The following is a 16,466-nucleotide window of genomic DNA, read 5'->3' as shown; positions in this document are numbered from 1 at the left end:
TATACATTCAATTTAAAGAAGATGATATTCAAAAATGCGGGACTGCAAGTGTCACGGTGGGCCAATGGCCAACAGTCTGTACACCAGAGTTTGTTAACTGATTTTAACACCAGTTAGTTAGTTATTCATTCATTTATTTATCCATTCATTCATGACTTGTCAGTAAATTTAATGGCTGGCTATGCATTTGTTACTGTACCACAGTACAAACACAAATAGTATGATGTGAATTTGCAAGAAAAGTATTGCGTAGATTTTGATTTTTACCTTCAGTAATTCCTTAGCAACCGGTTGTTGTGTAGGATGGTCTTTGTAAATATCATCAAGAACTTCTCTCCAGAACTGCACCCTCATTAGGCCTATTGACTTCTGTGATACAGAATCCTTGATCTAGAAACAAAAAATCCATTATTAGTGCTTCCTGCAGCAGCATTTTTATTTTGCCCACCTCACTGCACACATGTACCACCATCGTACCATTAAAAGTACACCAGTGACACATCAGCATATTCTCACATTGCTAGGACCAGTTCAAAGTGGCTCATTTATAGCTTAAATAAAAAGGTGCACGTGTATACACACACACACCTCCGAGACAGAACTTGAATTCAAATGCAGTTTACTTACAGAGTGACGTCTAAAATATATATAATTTTTTTTTTTTTTTTTTTTTTTTTTTTTTTAACAAAAATGAAAAAATATATATTTTCTCCTCAAAGTTTCTTAAATTAACTGTTAAGTTCCTTACAATTTTCATTTATACAAGTTCTGTCCAAGATGTAGAACACATTAAGAGATAGATTCTTGGCACCTCAAAAATAAATCCACAGGTAAGTTTCAGGTCCGCAGGAAAGCTTCCTGTACTCCGCGTGTAAATCTATACTTCGTCCTGGCAATCCTTATAACTCTTGATTATAGTTCTTCCAAAAGTATTCAGTCTTGGTCTTGAAAACCCCATTTCAGAGAGAGACAAATCTCTCCGACACTTAAGGCTACAGAACTTGCTTTTAACAGCACTTCAGCAGGTGTCTCTCTTTTCTATTCCACATATGTAGCCATACATATATTTGGTTTGTTAGATCTTCTGTGTATATATTGTTTGTCGGATTTTCTATATTTACTCATTAAATGAAAAATAATTGTTATTTGCATCCTGTACATGGTTCTGTTACATTATGATGTAACCTGGGCTGAGGCTGTAATTGGTTATTGTTTGATCAGTGTTCTACCCCAGTAAATAAATTTCAATAAATAAACAAACTTGCAGTACCTCACACTCCAACTAGAATACCCACAGAGATACCATAGTAAAAGGATACAAGGCCTAAACGACTTGTCCTACATGGACCGACTCAAAGCCCTGTCATTATACTCTGTATTCTACAGACTGCTAAGAGGTGACCTGTGTCTGGCATATAAGGCATCTGCTGACTCATTACTGAAGGATTTACTGCACATCAGAAGTCAAATGACATCAGAAATACTCAGTCTAGGGATCTAAACCTCTTCTGAAACATCAAGAGAACAGTTTGGAGGGGACAGGTACATCTTGCAGAGGATACTGCTGCTGTGGAACAGACTACCCATCCACAGAGAACAAAGTTCATATCTGTCCATATTGAAGCACAACTTAGATTTATGAACAGAAAACTAATAATTTACCCCAGGACTGCCCCCTGTACTAATTAACAGAGGCGGCTACTAAATGCTTTATCCCATGAATGGGTTCCTTAAAATTATCTAAGATATGATCCCAGTTATTCTCATTAGCGGTAATATACAATTATCGACCCTGGGATGGGTAAGGCTAATCTATAACCAGGTGAGACAGGTTACTTTGAGCAAAAAATTAAAATTAGCTAGAGTAAAAATGGCCTGATAGGGCAGTTAGCCTAGTACTTACAAGTGAACCTGGAAGTGGGGATAGTTATGTGCTACTTGGTACTGAAACTTTATGCTAATTAGGTGCCCAGATTTTTGGCTGAATGCACTTACTTTTCAAGAGCTTTTGTACCTATTTTATTGACTGCTGACTGAGAGGTATGCAAGAAATACAATGCGATCCAGTGATGGCCAGGTTAAGTTGACCGGTAAAATGACTAAGGGAGCCCTGGAGCTCTGAATAATAAGACAGTCATACTGCAGCTTAAAGAAGCATATTTTGATGAATTCTAAACTACCAAACTTGTAACACTGAAGTAGAACCAAATGCAAAAAAAAAAAAAAAAGAAAAACCACAACAATTAAAATCCCAAATTCAATGTTTTTCTGGAAATGGCCAGCGAACCAGATGCCACCGCTATGTTGACATGTACATCAGCCTGAACTCTTAGTTCAGAGACACTGTAACAGAGGGATTTATAAATTGATACATACACCTAAATAAGGATGATACGTTTTATTTTACCCAAATACATGGTGAGCTACAACTCATTTGGTAAATTAACCATAAGACTTCAATACATCACTTTACAGGGTACTTACAACAGAGTGCTGTAAAATACAATTTTAATTACAATTTTAAAAAAGAACATGCAATTAACCTATTGCTATGATACAAAGGAAGTTGCAAGCAGGCAGACATACATCTCTGACAAAAATCATGCAAGCTATTTCTGCTTATACCAGTAAAAGAACTGTTCAATTTCATTTGTTTTTGCAGGTGGACTCCCTGCACCCCCAAGGGTGTACCAGTACAAACCTCTTACTTGGACCCCCCCCCCCATATTGGCTGTTTTTCTTTACCCCAGCCTACTTATATGTTACAGCTCTAAAGCCAGATGACACTGGAGAAAGGACTACACAGCTTGCCTCCCTCCATATACTGATTCTGTTAAGCTTCTCAAACTGTAAATTTAACTGTAAGTTGACAAATTTAAAGTTTCAGAAAGTATTTACTCTTTACAGCACATTACAGTTTAGCATTTTGGCGAAGTTCGCCTTCAGTGCTTTCAGTATTGTTACAATTAGCAAAATCTGCTTAGCTAAAAAAATGAAGCAATGTTATACGTCAAGAGGAAACAAAGAATAGATGAGGAGAACAGATTAACGTTCGCTGTGAAACACTGACAAAAACAGCTCTAGAAAAGCAAAGTAGTTATTGATTAAGGGCAATTAAAAACAGCTCCATAAAATGCATCTGGCATCTAAAAGAAATTTATTCCAACTACTGGCAAACAGGAGAGCCAGTTTCCAGCATTAGCTAGCAGAAGGCATTAAAACGGAAGCCACTATTTTGCTTTGCTAAGATGGTATTAGGGAAAGGGTGCGCACAGCTGTCTGGGACATCACAAACATGCATTTGACAGACTGATATGGTGATGCACCAGGTACTTAAAGTGTTGTTTGAAAACATGTGCTAATGCTGTGGATTATCTACCATAAACAAGCGTGGAAAGAGGTGGCCTGATTCACAGATACCTGTGGTATCAGATGCAGGATGGAGGGTGTGCTACTCAGTGTGTTGACATAACAATTGATTCAATAAATAAAAAACAAGTACATATAAATCCATATCCATATGCACTACACAAGTAACTGTAAGGTATACTCAGCAGAAGCTCAGTACACATCCCATTGTGTCAACTAGAAACCCACAAAGTAGAAACAGAGAAACAGTTTTGCATTGTAAACAATAAGTATGGAGTGAACTAAAATGTCTGAGCACATTCTCTGTAAAGTAGTGTTTGTAAACAACTAGAAGTAGTAAACAGACCAGTTTAGCTGAAAAAGACCAATGATTAGGTAAATGTGATCAGCCATTTGTATTACCTGGCCAGCTTCAAGAGGTCCCTGAAGAAGCACCTTTTACCTACGGACTATGACCTGTCGTGGTTATTACTAGCTTTACACGTCATGATTTTTTTACAACCCGTTTGTTCATCAGACTCACTGCAGACTACTATGTGAAAAGTGAAGTGTTTTATTATACTCTGCTTGTTAACAAGTTTAGGGAAATTAAATTTAAATTTGAACTTAAGATTGAAAAAACTGTCCAGTTTGTCTTTGTATAAAGCTGCACAATATTCTATGTGTTGCAAAATAAAAGATTTACATTATGCCAAAAAGTCAAAATGCTGGGTGTTTAATGAGGGTTGTACATTTTTTTTCTGAAATGCAGGACTGTATACATACATTGAGTAGTTTACAGGTTTCAGTGATGCTATTTCTAAGCTGCGATTACTGGAGAATTGATATTTTCATGACCAATTCCCTCCAAATATATTGTGTGTACAGGACTCCAGAAGTATCTAGGTTATGAACTTTCAAAACACAGTCTGATAATCAAATGCAGAAATGACCTACAGAAACATGACAATAATTTGGTGTAATCCATTACTACCCTCCCAGTTTAAATACCTGCCTGAGCCAGTTCCACATTAAATGCCCTCAATGCAAAAGCTGAGGAAACAGATTCTGCAGGAAGCAGCAGGGAGCACAGGAAGCCTTCATAGTCACGTTTCCTGTAAGGAAAAAGTGAGAGTTTCAGTACATGTACATGTTGCCTGTCACCCAAACTACACATGATTATCTTCATTTTCAGAATATTCACCATCGTTCAGTTCTGAGGCTGTGCACTGTTCCTTCTATATCAGAAAATTTAACGTAAATGTCATTGGTTTCTCATGGAATACAACTGCATTTCTGTAGAGAGTAAAATATTTGCATCTATTTTTGATTACATTTCAGATTTATAGGCTGATATTTAAGAGGTTTATGTTAACCAATGGAAACAAAAATATTTTTAGTAGTATATGTTACAAACTACAGGAAAAAGATACAAAACATACAAATATGCATCTAAAGAGAGCAACAGAAAGTACACGTCTGCAAAAACTTCTGTAACAGTAGATGTCTTTCTGTTCACTGTTGTAGTATTTATAACCTAGCAGATCTCTTGCCAAAGTTAACCCAATGTCCATCCAGTACTCCAAAGCCTTTAGTATTTTTAGGAGCTGCATGTCACACATACACTCCCCACACAAGGCACTGGGCATAAAGGTGACATACGATGTTATGGTAAGGATACACATACTCAGAACCCAAAAAGTCCCAGAAGAACAGACGGTTCCTAGGGACAAGGAAAAAACATGTGCATTCAGAAGAAGAGCCCCTCAACTAGGAGGGAAGTAAAAATAGGCTAGAGCTGACAGGGCAAAAGAGAGGGAGCAAATATGGCAACAGTGAAGAGAAGGACATCTACCATTATGGTAAGATTTTACACAACTGCACTATGTCCTTCCATTTCATTGTAGCAGTACTCATAACATAAGGGAGAGTACAAAAGCTCGCAGTAACACAGGAAAGGGAGGGAAGGACTTCAGAAACATCCTCTTCCAAGGAAAAGATATAGCATCCACTTTCCAAGCCAGAGGACTTGGATGTCTGGAACAGAACATATGAAGTCTGTTCAGAGGGGTGTCAAAAAGATCTACCTGAGGAATACCCAAATACCCCACTCAAGGATAATGTCAAGGGACACATCTCTGTGAAGTATCCATTTGTGAACTTGTGTGCTGGACCTGCTCAAAAAGTCTGTCACTAAATTTTGCTTCAAGGGGATGTAATGTAAACAAACTGAAGAGTTTCTTGATACTAGACAGCTAGATCCCATACCTGAAGACAAGTCTGCAAAGCAGATTGGACCTTCTACCCCCTTGTTTGTTGACGTATCATATCACTGTGGTGTTGTCTGTGAAAATTTTGAGGGGCCCAGAATGAAAAGCCTGAACAGCTAGAAGCAATGTGTCCTCATCTCCTTTATACTGATGTGGTCCAACCTCTAATGAAAAGTCAAGAAACCCAGAAACTTGAGAGAGCCAAAGGAGGCCCCTCATCCCCTGTCTGATGCATCTCTAAAGAACTCTTGATTTGGGACTGGAGACTGGAATGGAAGCCCTGGGTTGACCAAAAGTTGATGAATCCATCACTGAAGCTTGAGCTTCAGACAAGGAAGGAAGGAAGGAGACTGGGAAGTCCAGGGGGTGGCAATGTTGGAGCCACACTGACTTGAGGTACCACTGAAGCTTTTTCATGTGAAGCCTGGCCAGACAGAGCATGGAAATCATGGGAAGCCATGAACCTGAGGACTATGAGAAATGTCTTGGCAGTGACAGAAGCCAGAGGAAGAAGAGACAGTGAAAGACAGGACCTTGGGAACATAAGGGGATGCCAGCATGGGGATGGTCTGAAGTGTGCAACCAAGGAAAATATCCTGAGAAGGAGTAAGAATTGATTTCTGGAGGTTTATGGTGAATCCCAGACTGTGCAACAATGAAATCGCAAATGGGAGATCCTGAAGTACAGCCTTGGGGGAAGAAGCTTGAATGAACAGATCATCCAGACAAGGAAAGATCTGAATTTCTTTCATCCTGCAAAAGACAATGACTGGAGTGAGGCATTTGGTGAATACCCTTTGTGGCAGTAGAGAGGCCAAAGGGCAAAGCACAGAACTGAAAATACAAAGAAGAAACGAAAAAATTTAAACATTTTGTGAAAAGGGGATAAATGAATGGGGATATTAAAGTAGGCATACTTGAGATCCAGAGAGACTAGATAGGCCTGGGGTAGAAGAAGGGGAAATAAAGCCTGAAGAGGAAAAATTCAAAAGGAAGGAATCTTTAGAAAGAAGTTGAGCTGGGAAAGGTCCAGAACTAGTCTCCAAGTGCCCTTCTTTCTGGAAGCCAAAAACATTCTGGAATAAAAAACCCTCACTACCTGGGGCAGGGAGCAATGCTTAAATGGTGCCCTGGACCAAAAGAGAAAGAAGCACCCCTGGGCAAAGTAGTAGTTCCCAAGGAGGTTGAGGGATGCCCAAAAAGGGAGGAAAGGATTTCCAAACCATGAAATATTCCTAGCAGATAATGGACGGAACCAAACAATCTGTTGTGATCTTGAACCAATTTGGAACAAGCAGGAAAAGACTGAGGGATAAGGAAACTTGGCCGAGGGAAAGGGGAAGCAAACTGTCAAACGGAACCCTACTCATTCTGAAAAGCAGGTTTCTGGGAAGTACAGGTTTGAGTAGACTTGGCAGGAGGCACACATCTATAACCTTTTCCCTTAGATGGAGGGCAAGACTGCCTGTGAATAAAAGCCTATTTGGAGGGATAATTCCCGTAAAGCTTAGGATTAGGAGAAACAACACTACATTTCAACTCCTGCAAGGCTTTACCCTTCTCCTGGAGAGACTTCAAAAGTTCAGCAGCAGCAGCAACAAAAAGAATTTTTTTATTATTCGAAGGAGCATCCGACAGTTTGGCCTTAATGTTATCAAGCAAAGGCTGAAGACAAATCCAAGAGTAATGCCTCACAACAGAACCAAAAGCAACAGCCCTGGAGGAGGCATCAGCTGCATCATAGCTGCATTTGAAAGAGAAGTGAACAACTTTAGAGGTACAGCCCAACAGGGAAAGAGCAGAAGCCTTCCCCTCACAGTCAGGAAGGTCAGAAACCACTTTGAAAACTTGAGAAGGGGGGGGGGTCAAAACATACCTGGTGTGACAGTCCCTACTATGGTCCAGTAATCAAGAAGCCTCAATCCTCACCACTGACACCAGTGAGGGACAGCTACTAGCACAATTTCCCTTAAAAGCACACAGGGAGCACATACCAGATATCTGTCTCTCTCCAGGCCCCAAACAAGACTCCACATTGACCACGGTGGAGCTCTGTGTCCCTATTCTAAGTAGCTGACACACAAACTTGGATATTTGATTTTCACACACACACACACACACACACACACACACACACACACACACACACACACACACACACACACACACCCTGGGAAAGGCTGGCATAGATTTACCATCTGTGCCCCTTGTGCCCAGACTATAAGGTAATTACACCGCCCCAGTCATCTCTTACAAGGGTACCCAATAATACTGAGCAAAATTAATACTAATCCAAATGGTAGAGTTTGACCAATGCAGCAAGACTTTCTGGAGTGGCCACAGTGTCACCAAAAGAAGTATAAGTACTCTTAAGATATTAAAAGTATTCTCTAAAAAAAAAAAAACAGTCACAATGAAAGGTATAGAAATATTTAATAAATAATAAAATACAAAACATGAAATATGGAATATCTAGTTACAATAAATCCCAGAGTTTCAATCACAGCAGATATAAAAATAACACAGTTGGACAGATTCACACAGATGCAGAAAAACAATACTTAACTAACCTCACTATAATTTCCTGACTGACTAAAGCATTACTGTTCCCTAGTTAAATTATTTACTACAGCAAGGCAAGATGAAGTGTGTTGAATGGCTTACTACACCAAGGCAAGATGAGGTATGTTGTGTGAGAGACCTTTCTCATCAGATTCCGAAAGAAGTGCTGCTGCGAGAGTTCCAGAATATCTCCCACTGTTGCGTCGTTCGGCTTTTCCCGGTTAGGGGTCGCCACAGCGGAACTCCGGTCCACTAATGATTGGCAGTAGATTTTTACATGCTGGCTTGCCGGGCCTAACGCACAACCTTCAATGAAGGAACGCCCATATCTCCCACTAATATCTAGAAAATCATTTCTGTGCTGGTTATAGAATGACATCACTTCTGGTCACCTGACTCTTGTAAAGTACACACCCAGAGCTTTGGTAAAATCTGTTGCAGCATCTGAAAGCTATAAAACAATTTCAAAAACGTCCACCCTTCCAGGGTAGAAATTAGTTCACTGCTAAGGACAATACAGTAAGATTCTTAGTCCTGGTTTTCCCAGACATTTTTGTCTCTGGCTGCAATCAGACCTGTAAGATAAAGGCCAGGATTCATGATGCTCCATGCAAGAATAAGGCTATTCTCTCACGGAGTGGTTTGTGTCCATTTAGGATAGCAGCGTGCCTTGCATATGCATGTAGGTGCACTGCTATCTAATCTAAATGGACACAAACCAGGAGCGAGTGCAGGGGGCATGTGTTAGCAGTGCCTGCACATGTAACACACCCCTTCACTCAGAAAGTGCCATACGGCACTTTCTGACACAGATGAGTGTCAATCTATATAATATTAGAGCCGGCTCTAATATTATATAGTAAATGAGTGTCAGCAAACATTGAAATGTAAATAGCAACATTTCAGTGTCCTGACAAAGAAAAAAACAAACACCTAGAAGGCAGCAGCCTTCAACTGCACACCCCCCAAATGTATGCACTCTTGCCCTACATGCATCGAAGCAGTAGGGCAAGAGGAAAGGAATAGAAATTAAAAAAATATAATTTTTTTTCATCAAATAAATCCGAAGTTTAAGCGGTGCGTAGCTTGTTTGCACGGCACGCTGCTATGCTTAGCCTGGCTGAAATCCTGAAAATGATAGACAAGTGCTACTGTAATAGAAAATATCATCAAGCTGCTGTAGCGTAGTGGTACTGCTATGGTATAGCATGTAGAATATGCTCAGTTTGAATCCACCCTTTGCCAAATTATTTAATAGACTTTTAAAGAATTTGAATGACAGATGTCAATCATATGGCTCACGTACAGCACATTAGGGGTAGGAATATGTAAAATATAAATGTAAAAAATAATTTATAAATTTAATGAAAAAAAACAGATTTAAGCAATGCTTTGCTAGTGTAAGCATAGAGTACCTGTTTTCAGCTCTGCTTAGCTGATGTAAGCATTGCTATGCGGATTTGCGCAGAGCTAAACATAGTTCAGCATATTAAAACTGGCCAATCAAGAAAAAGTGTGAGAAAACTGCCCTAATTTAAACCGCACAAGCGGGAATACAGCCATAACCATTTGGGATTGCTCACAGCAGGACCGAATTGTCTGGTGTTGATGAAGATGCTCGCTTCCGAGCGCAATGTTGAGGCATCCAGGAGTCCAGGGTCATGGTTGTGCTCCTAGTTAAAAACTATGACAGCAGGCTGCTGCAGGGCCAGTACCAGGACTCGCAGTACAAAGCGGAGGCCTGGGACCAGCATGCACATGATCTCACCATTGCCAATGGCATGCCCCGGACTGGTGAGCAGGTACGTCACCACCACAATGACCTGAAGTGGAGGAGGGGTGCACTCTTGGACCAGTGGATCCAAGAAGCTCGAGCACAGGATGTCCCACCTGTCTGTAAGTATGCAGTCTTATGTATCTCTAAGTATGGAAAATGTTCAACTTGTGACTGTGCAGGTGTGATTAATGTGTGATGTCTCCCTATACAGCTGCTGCAGAGAGGTCCCAGAATGTTGAGGCTCATGCCCAGTGACTGTCCTGGCTGCATCGGCAGTATGGGGAGTACAGACTACCCCCTACTATTACAAGTAAGAAATCAAAATTACAGCAATGGTGGCACTGCCTGTATATATAATTGTGCTGTAAAAGTCAGGAATAAATGCCTGTGTCAGGCTGCCAGTGTTACAATGGAGTATTCCCAGCTGCTGTGTAATACAGATATCAGTAGCAAACAAGGTACAATATGCAGGAGAGGACTAATAGAATATGTATGAGAGTGTCTGAGTGAACCTGCCAAGAAAGTGCCATGTCAGGGCTACTGTAACAGTTAGAAATGAAAAGCATTCCCCTGTGCAGATCATGCAGGAATAGTAATTGTGAATTTCTGAGTTGTACACAGATATGTATTTCAAAACTAATAAAGGTGATCCCAAACACTGGTGTGTGTCATCTCACTTGTACCTGAAAAATAGAAATGTGTATGTCCTGCAGAATGCATTAACTGAGGTGAACTGATTTAGCACTGCTTGTCTGCATACTTTAGAACGGGCATGTCAAATAACAGAAAAAAAGCAACAGTCCATATTTCCATCAGAATGTATTTTACTTGTTTGTCTGTCAGCATTGTTAACCTTTCAATTTCAGCTGTATGTAGCTGTGAATGTACTGAAAAATGTGTAAAGCTAACAGGTGCAGACTTAAAACCTACACTGTGTACTCAGGAATCTAAATTGCAATATGTATATTTGTAAAACAGTCAAATGTGCAATCCAGCTAATGTGCATGTTTCACAAACAATGACAAGAATGTCTGCTGTGTATGCATAATTTGTACTGAAAATGGGGAACAAATAATGCAACATGTCATAATAAAAGTACTGTGCACAAAAATATGTACTAGATAGAAATGTCAAACAAACAACATCTCCCAGTAGCTCAGTCTGATAAGGATTAGGCCTGTAGTTCAATTTTGCACACACACACCACGGTTCAAATCCAGGGACCGCCACTAACATCTCAGTCTGGTTCTACAGTTATAAACTGCAATCTGAATAGAAAAAATAATGCACTGCAACTCATACATTTTCCATACAGGGCACACAGGTAAAGTAATCTGAATAGAAATACTAGTATATTGTGTACTCCTACAAATAGATACAAGCTAGACATCCACACTCTGCAGTCTGGCCCAGTCAAGTCCCTCAAGTGTCATGCTTTCACGGATAGTTTCCCCAGTTGCCAAGAAACCTGCACACAGAGAATGTCACAGTAAATGTATGTGAAAGGCACAACACACACTCCAGGGCCTGCAACTAATATGTGAATCTGAAATATGTGTAGAAACAGCAATGTAATGTGCAGACAGTTCATCTGCACAGGCCCACAGGTAAAGAAGATGATATAGAAACAGGTATGATGTGTATAACCAAAATAAGGGTACAATTGCTCTGTTGATATCTACAGCTGGGGTCTATATCACTTCGTAGAAATGGCAGAAGTTCGAACTTCTAACCTCGAAGTGCAAAACCATCGAAGGCTTAGAACAGCAATTTTTTTCCCAGGGAAAAAAAAAATTGCTGTTCCAAGAAACACACACACAACACAAGCACACCAAAAAAACAGCAATCCACAAACATACACTTAAAATCCTACATCTAACCCTACACTGACCTGTACATACACTACTATCTATCCACTTACCTTAACCCAAACCGTAACCCCAAGGTCTGTCGCTATCGCACACTCACCTGACCCGCGCCCTAACCCTAACTCACCTATCCCGCACTAACGTCCACATAATCGCACACTTACCTGAACCCGACTCGTAACTTTCCACCACAGTGCTGAAAATCACAAAGTCACAGAAACGGCCCACCAAATTCTTTCCCTGGGAAAGAATTTTGTGTTCCACAGCTTCGCAATAATCAATCAGTTTTCGAACTTCACAGTTCGAACTGATGACGTTTCGACGAACTGATAGGAACCCTACAGCTGTTGGTGTGCTGTAGCAGCCCCATGGCTGAGGTAGAGTGTAAGTGTGGTCAGAATGTAGAGTAGTGAATAGTAGTGTACAGACAAATATACTTGATAGAAGTTGTCAGCTGAATCTGTTCCCTTCCCCAACCACTTAACTGATCCAACCATCACACTGAAACCAACATGCATATGTTCCTAAACAAACCTCTACTGTTGGGACAGGTGTTCCATTTGGTTTACCATTGTTTAATCTATGTGCATACTAATATTCCGTGTTGAATAATCATTTTATTGCCTACCTGATATACCACTAACTGGCATGCTATTGCAACCCTGAATGCCATTCCATATATGCATGGGTTCTGTTTGCTATGGCACTGTTACAATTGCATTGTTTTGGGTAAATGGGAATATCCATGCATGCTATTTTGACTAATGTTGTAATGTTGTAATGTGTTGTGCATGACTAACCGATATTCATTTTTAATTTCCACACCATAGCACATATGGGAAAGGCAGATCCCAGTGGATCCGCCTCTCCCACCCCACCTGGCTGAGGCACATCTGGGACCCAGCCCAGACCTCCCTCATCTGCTGTCCTGCACCACCCTTCGGTGGAACCGCTGCAGGGGATGGGGCTCTTGCAAGTGGGCGTGGTGAGAATGTTGTCACCCGGGACGATGTATGTGGCATGGTGTGCAGTGTCCAACAGACAGTGCTGGATGACCGACTGCACCAGGTGGAGGGCAGGTTGTCGCAGCTAGAGGGGCAGGTGGCCCATCCAGCCCAGCCCCCAGTACAGCCACCTTCGGGGCTGTGAGGGAATAGTGGTGATTGCCATCGGGTGTGGACATCAGTGACACTACTACCATCTAGAGGGCTCATGAGCCTCGGATTCCCCAACCACTCTCCCTGTCAAGGTGTTTTCCCCCCCTATGTGTCATACACTGCCCCTGTCTGCTGTCTTGTCTGTCTGCAAATGCAACCTCTCCTACCAAACCTCCCTCACCACATTACCAATAATCTTTCAACATCCCACTCTCACCTTTTAAAAAAAAAAAAAAAAAAAAAAAAAAAAAAAAAAAAGGCATTCGCCCAGAGACATGTACCCATCACACAATCTAACCCTACCAATCATCCGTATTGTATGATTCCCACACACCTCCCTGTAGGTTGTGAGGCTCCAAATTCTAAATTGCCCACAATGAAAGCAGCTGTTGCTGTCAAAGAAATACAGAGCTATGGTCCTTTCCTACACCCGCCCTGCACATCCCTACTTGCTTCCCCTCTAGTTTGTCCTCCTGCTTGCCCCAATTTCACCACTTTCCTATCTCCCTTTTTTTCTTTTCTTGATTTGAAATTAGCACGGGTTTAAGCAGCCATAAGCAGGTGTAAGCTAAGCTAAGCTCACGTAAGCATCTCTTAGCTCCAGGCAAACCCGCTTACAACTGCTTTAAAGTGCCTTAATCACTCTGTCTCCAACAGCCCCTGTTCTGCCCAGCAACAAAATAAGCAGCCCTTGAAAGTCTCAAACCCAGGACCTGCACACAATAGCCAATATGATTTACCACTAAGCCATTTCAGATGTAAATAAATCTGATGTTTTTTCAAACATATCATCCAGCACAGTCATTCAACAGTAGGGGAAATATATATACATCTACATATATAAATACAAGCCCCCCCACTCAATGGAATGTTATAAAGTGTTTTTCTTTTTTTTCCCCCCCTGGTTCGTTCAAATGAGTCTCGCGAAAGTGCACTTTCATGTAACTGTACGGTCTACTGCTCTTTTTCGAATAAGTGATATTCGATTAAAAGCAGTAAACCCTATATATATATATATATATATATATATATATATATATATATATAAAAACACAAAAAATAAATACATGACCAAAGGCGGACCCAAAATAAGTACCTCTTGTAATTGATATCATCCCCTTCTCCACAGCTGAACAAATCTGCCTTGCAACACAATAACCAAAACTCGCAAGTCTCATACCCAGGACCCTGCACAACATAGCCATAACAAGTTAACAGTAATCCATCTCAGCTGTACGATGTCAGGATGATATCAATAACATATCACACAGAACAGCCTGTGTACCATAGGGAATGTACAATGTGGAAGCAGTAAACATTCAAATAATACAAATACACACACATTATATTATATATATATATATATATATATATATATATATATATATATATATATATATACACACACACATACATACAGACGTCTATGTATATACACATACACACATATACATATATTACTACGTGTATATATGTATAGGAAGACATATATTTAGAGGGTGCACAGCATATCTAACAGCCAGCATTCCTACAGTTGCCACCTTTTAAAATGGACAGTGTTTTGATTCTTTCAGACAAAAGACAATTATTGCATGAAACATATACCCACAGACAAGTCAAAGGATATGACACCACACACAAGTTTGCAAACATATAAATGTTTATTTGTGTACTACTTCAGCTGTACATGCCATTTTTATGTAGCAGTTAGGTGTTTGAAGTACATAATACCGAAGTACTGCAACTCTCAAACAAAACATTTGCTACAGTAATCTGAAAGCATAACGTATATTGCTGTCCAGGCCAAGGCCTTCAAGTAGTACAACAGTAAAAAAACACTGGCCTGGAAGATAAGAATCAATCAACACTAATTAATTACAGATGTAGTTCAGCAGCCTCCAATTACTCTCTGTACTCAACCCCTAGGGGGAAAAGGATTAAGTTGTCACAATGGAAATGTATCTGTTACATGTTTGTTTGTAACAATGCTCAATTTAAAACATCACTATTACACTGACAAACAGAACGGTCTGCAAGACAGTAAGCACTAGCCCACCACTGTTCCCATGGTGAAATGTATGAAAAATGTACAGCCATATACCTTCATGTTTATTATTACGGATATCCCTCACATGTTGTAACAGCCTAGGTTATAAATGGTGCACAACCCTCCCTCATAGAATGACGTACAAGGCCATATAACAGTGTTACATACACTGAACTCTGGGCTGTACAAGGTCACACACGTTTTGCCCAGCTGTATATATATATATATATATATATATATATATATATATATATATATATATATATATATATATGTAGACCCAACCCCACCCAACCCCACAATATGTGTGGGAGTCCACAACATCACTGGAATGATTGCAGGAATGCCAGCACTACATAAGGATAGGCCACTGCTTAACAACCTCTTACTGCATGACATATGGACAAAGTCTGGTATATAGGTGGAGGACAGAGGGTGGAACACAGGGCCATTATTTGCAATATTGCTGTAATACACTGTGACAGTTGCTGGTGTTACAGCATTGGTTGCAAAATACCCTTAGCCAGGAATATGAAGTTAGAAAACACAAATGGATGTAGCCATGTACTGATGGCACTCAACAGAGAGAATGCCACTGATATATCAGAGGCAAGACCTGTGTGGTGAACAGACAAACCATAACAGCCCATCTTCTGGCCATCATGCGACAGGCCCACAGTTGAGAGCTATGCAGACAGACTGCATTCCATGCAAAACTAGCATGTACACACAAACCCTGTAAAACTAGCGGTATACAATGCATATAACAATACTCACACTGTCCGTAGGTCTCGAACCTTATACAAATATGTAGTTGGCCTGTGTCTGCAAGTCCTGTTGTAAGAGGTATTGCTACCTGTTGTCTGTAACACTGCTGTCCACAAACAAGAAGGATGTTTTCCATACAGGAAAGGTAAAGGGACAATGCCCACATGTAGTAATTTATGGTAGTGGGTTGCCATGACAGTGGTAATTGGAAGTACTACAGAGCTGGAAGCATGCAATTAGCAAGTGGTGAACACTGATTGGTGCAGAGGCCATCACCTGTTCATGAGAATCACTTACAAAACCATGCTGCAACTTATTCAAAGCAGCTCAATCCCTGTAGTGGGGAGAGAGAGAAAAAAATTAAAACTACAAACCAAACCAAAACAAAAGTATATAAAACAAGCGACACATAAAAGTGTACCTAGAAGAGATGACAATCCTACAACAGGTATGTGAAACACATGCATGTAACTGAATGCAGTACTTGGTCTGTAATAATGGGATCGATGATGAGGAACATGTCAGCATGTAACTGAATGTAGTACTTGGTCTGTAATAATGGGATCGATGATGATGAGGAACATGTCAGCATGTAACTGAATGTAGTACTTGGTCTGTAATAATGGGATCGATGATGATGAGGAACATGTCAGCATGTAACTGAATGTA

General features: G+C 40.4%; 1 protein-coding gene across 3 annotated transcripts in view; it reads right to left on the bottom strand.

Moving 5' to 3' along the window:
* Positions 1-16,466, bottom strand: part of NDUFAF6 (NADH:ubiquinone oxidoreductase complex assembly factor 6) — a 583,839-nt gene that overhangs the window by 447,846 nt on the left and 119,527 nt on the right. For 2 of the 3 annotated variants that reach the window (XM_044066568.1, XM_044066567.1), the window contains exons 2-3: positions 4,364-4,463; positions 268-390 (exon numbers count right to left, since the gene is read on the bottom strand). In XM_044066568.1, the coding sequence (XP_043922503.1) occupies positions 268-390; positions 4,364-4,463 (223 nt within the window). Of the gene's footprint in view, positions 1-267; positions 391-4,359; positions 4,464-16,466 lie in introns of all 3 variants that reach the window. The other variant, XM_044066569.1, reaches the window with a different exon arrangement.

The sequence above is a fragment of the Protopterus annectens genome, chromosome 3.part1, assembly GCF_019279795.1.
Source record: "Protopterus annectens isolate FY-2018-M chromosome 3.part1, PAN1.0, whole genome shotgun sequence".
Lineage (NCBI taxonomy): Eukaryota > Metazoa > Chordata > Ceratodontiformes > Protopteridae > Protopterus > Protopterus annectens.
This window is presented reverse-complemented; position numbering and strand designations above follow the sequence as displayed.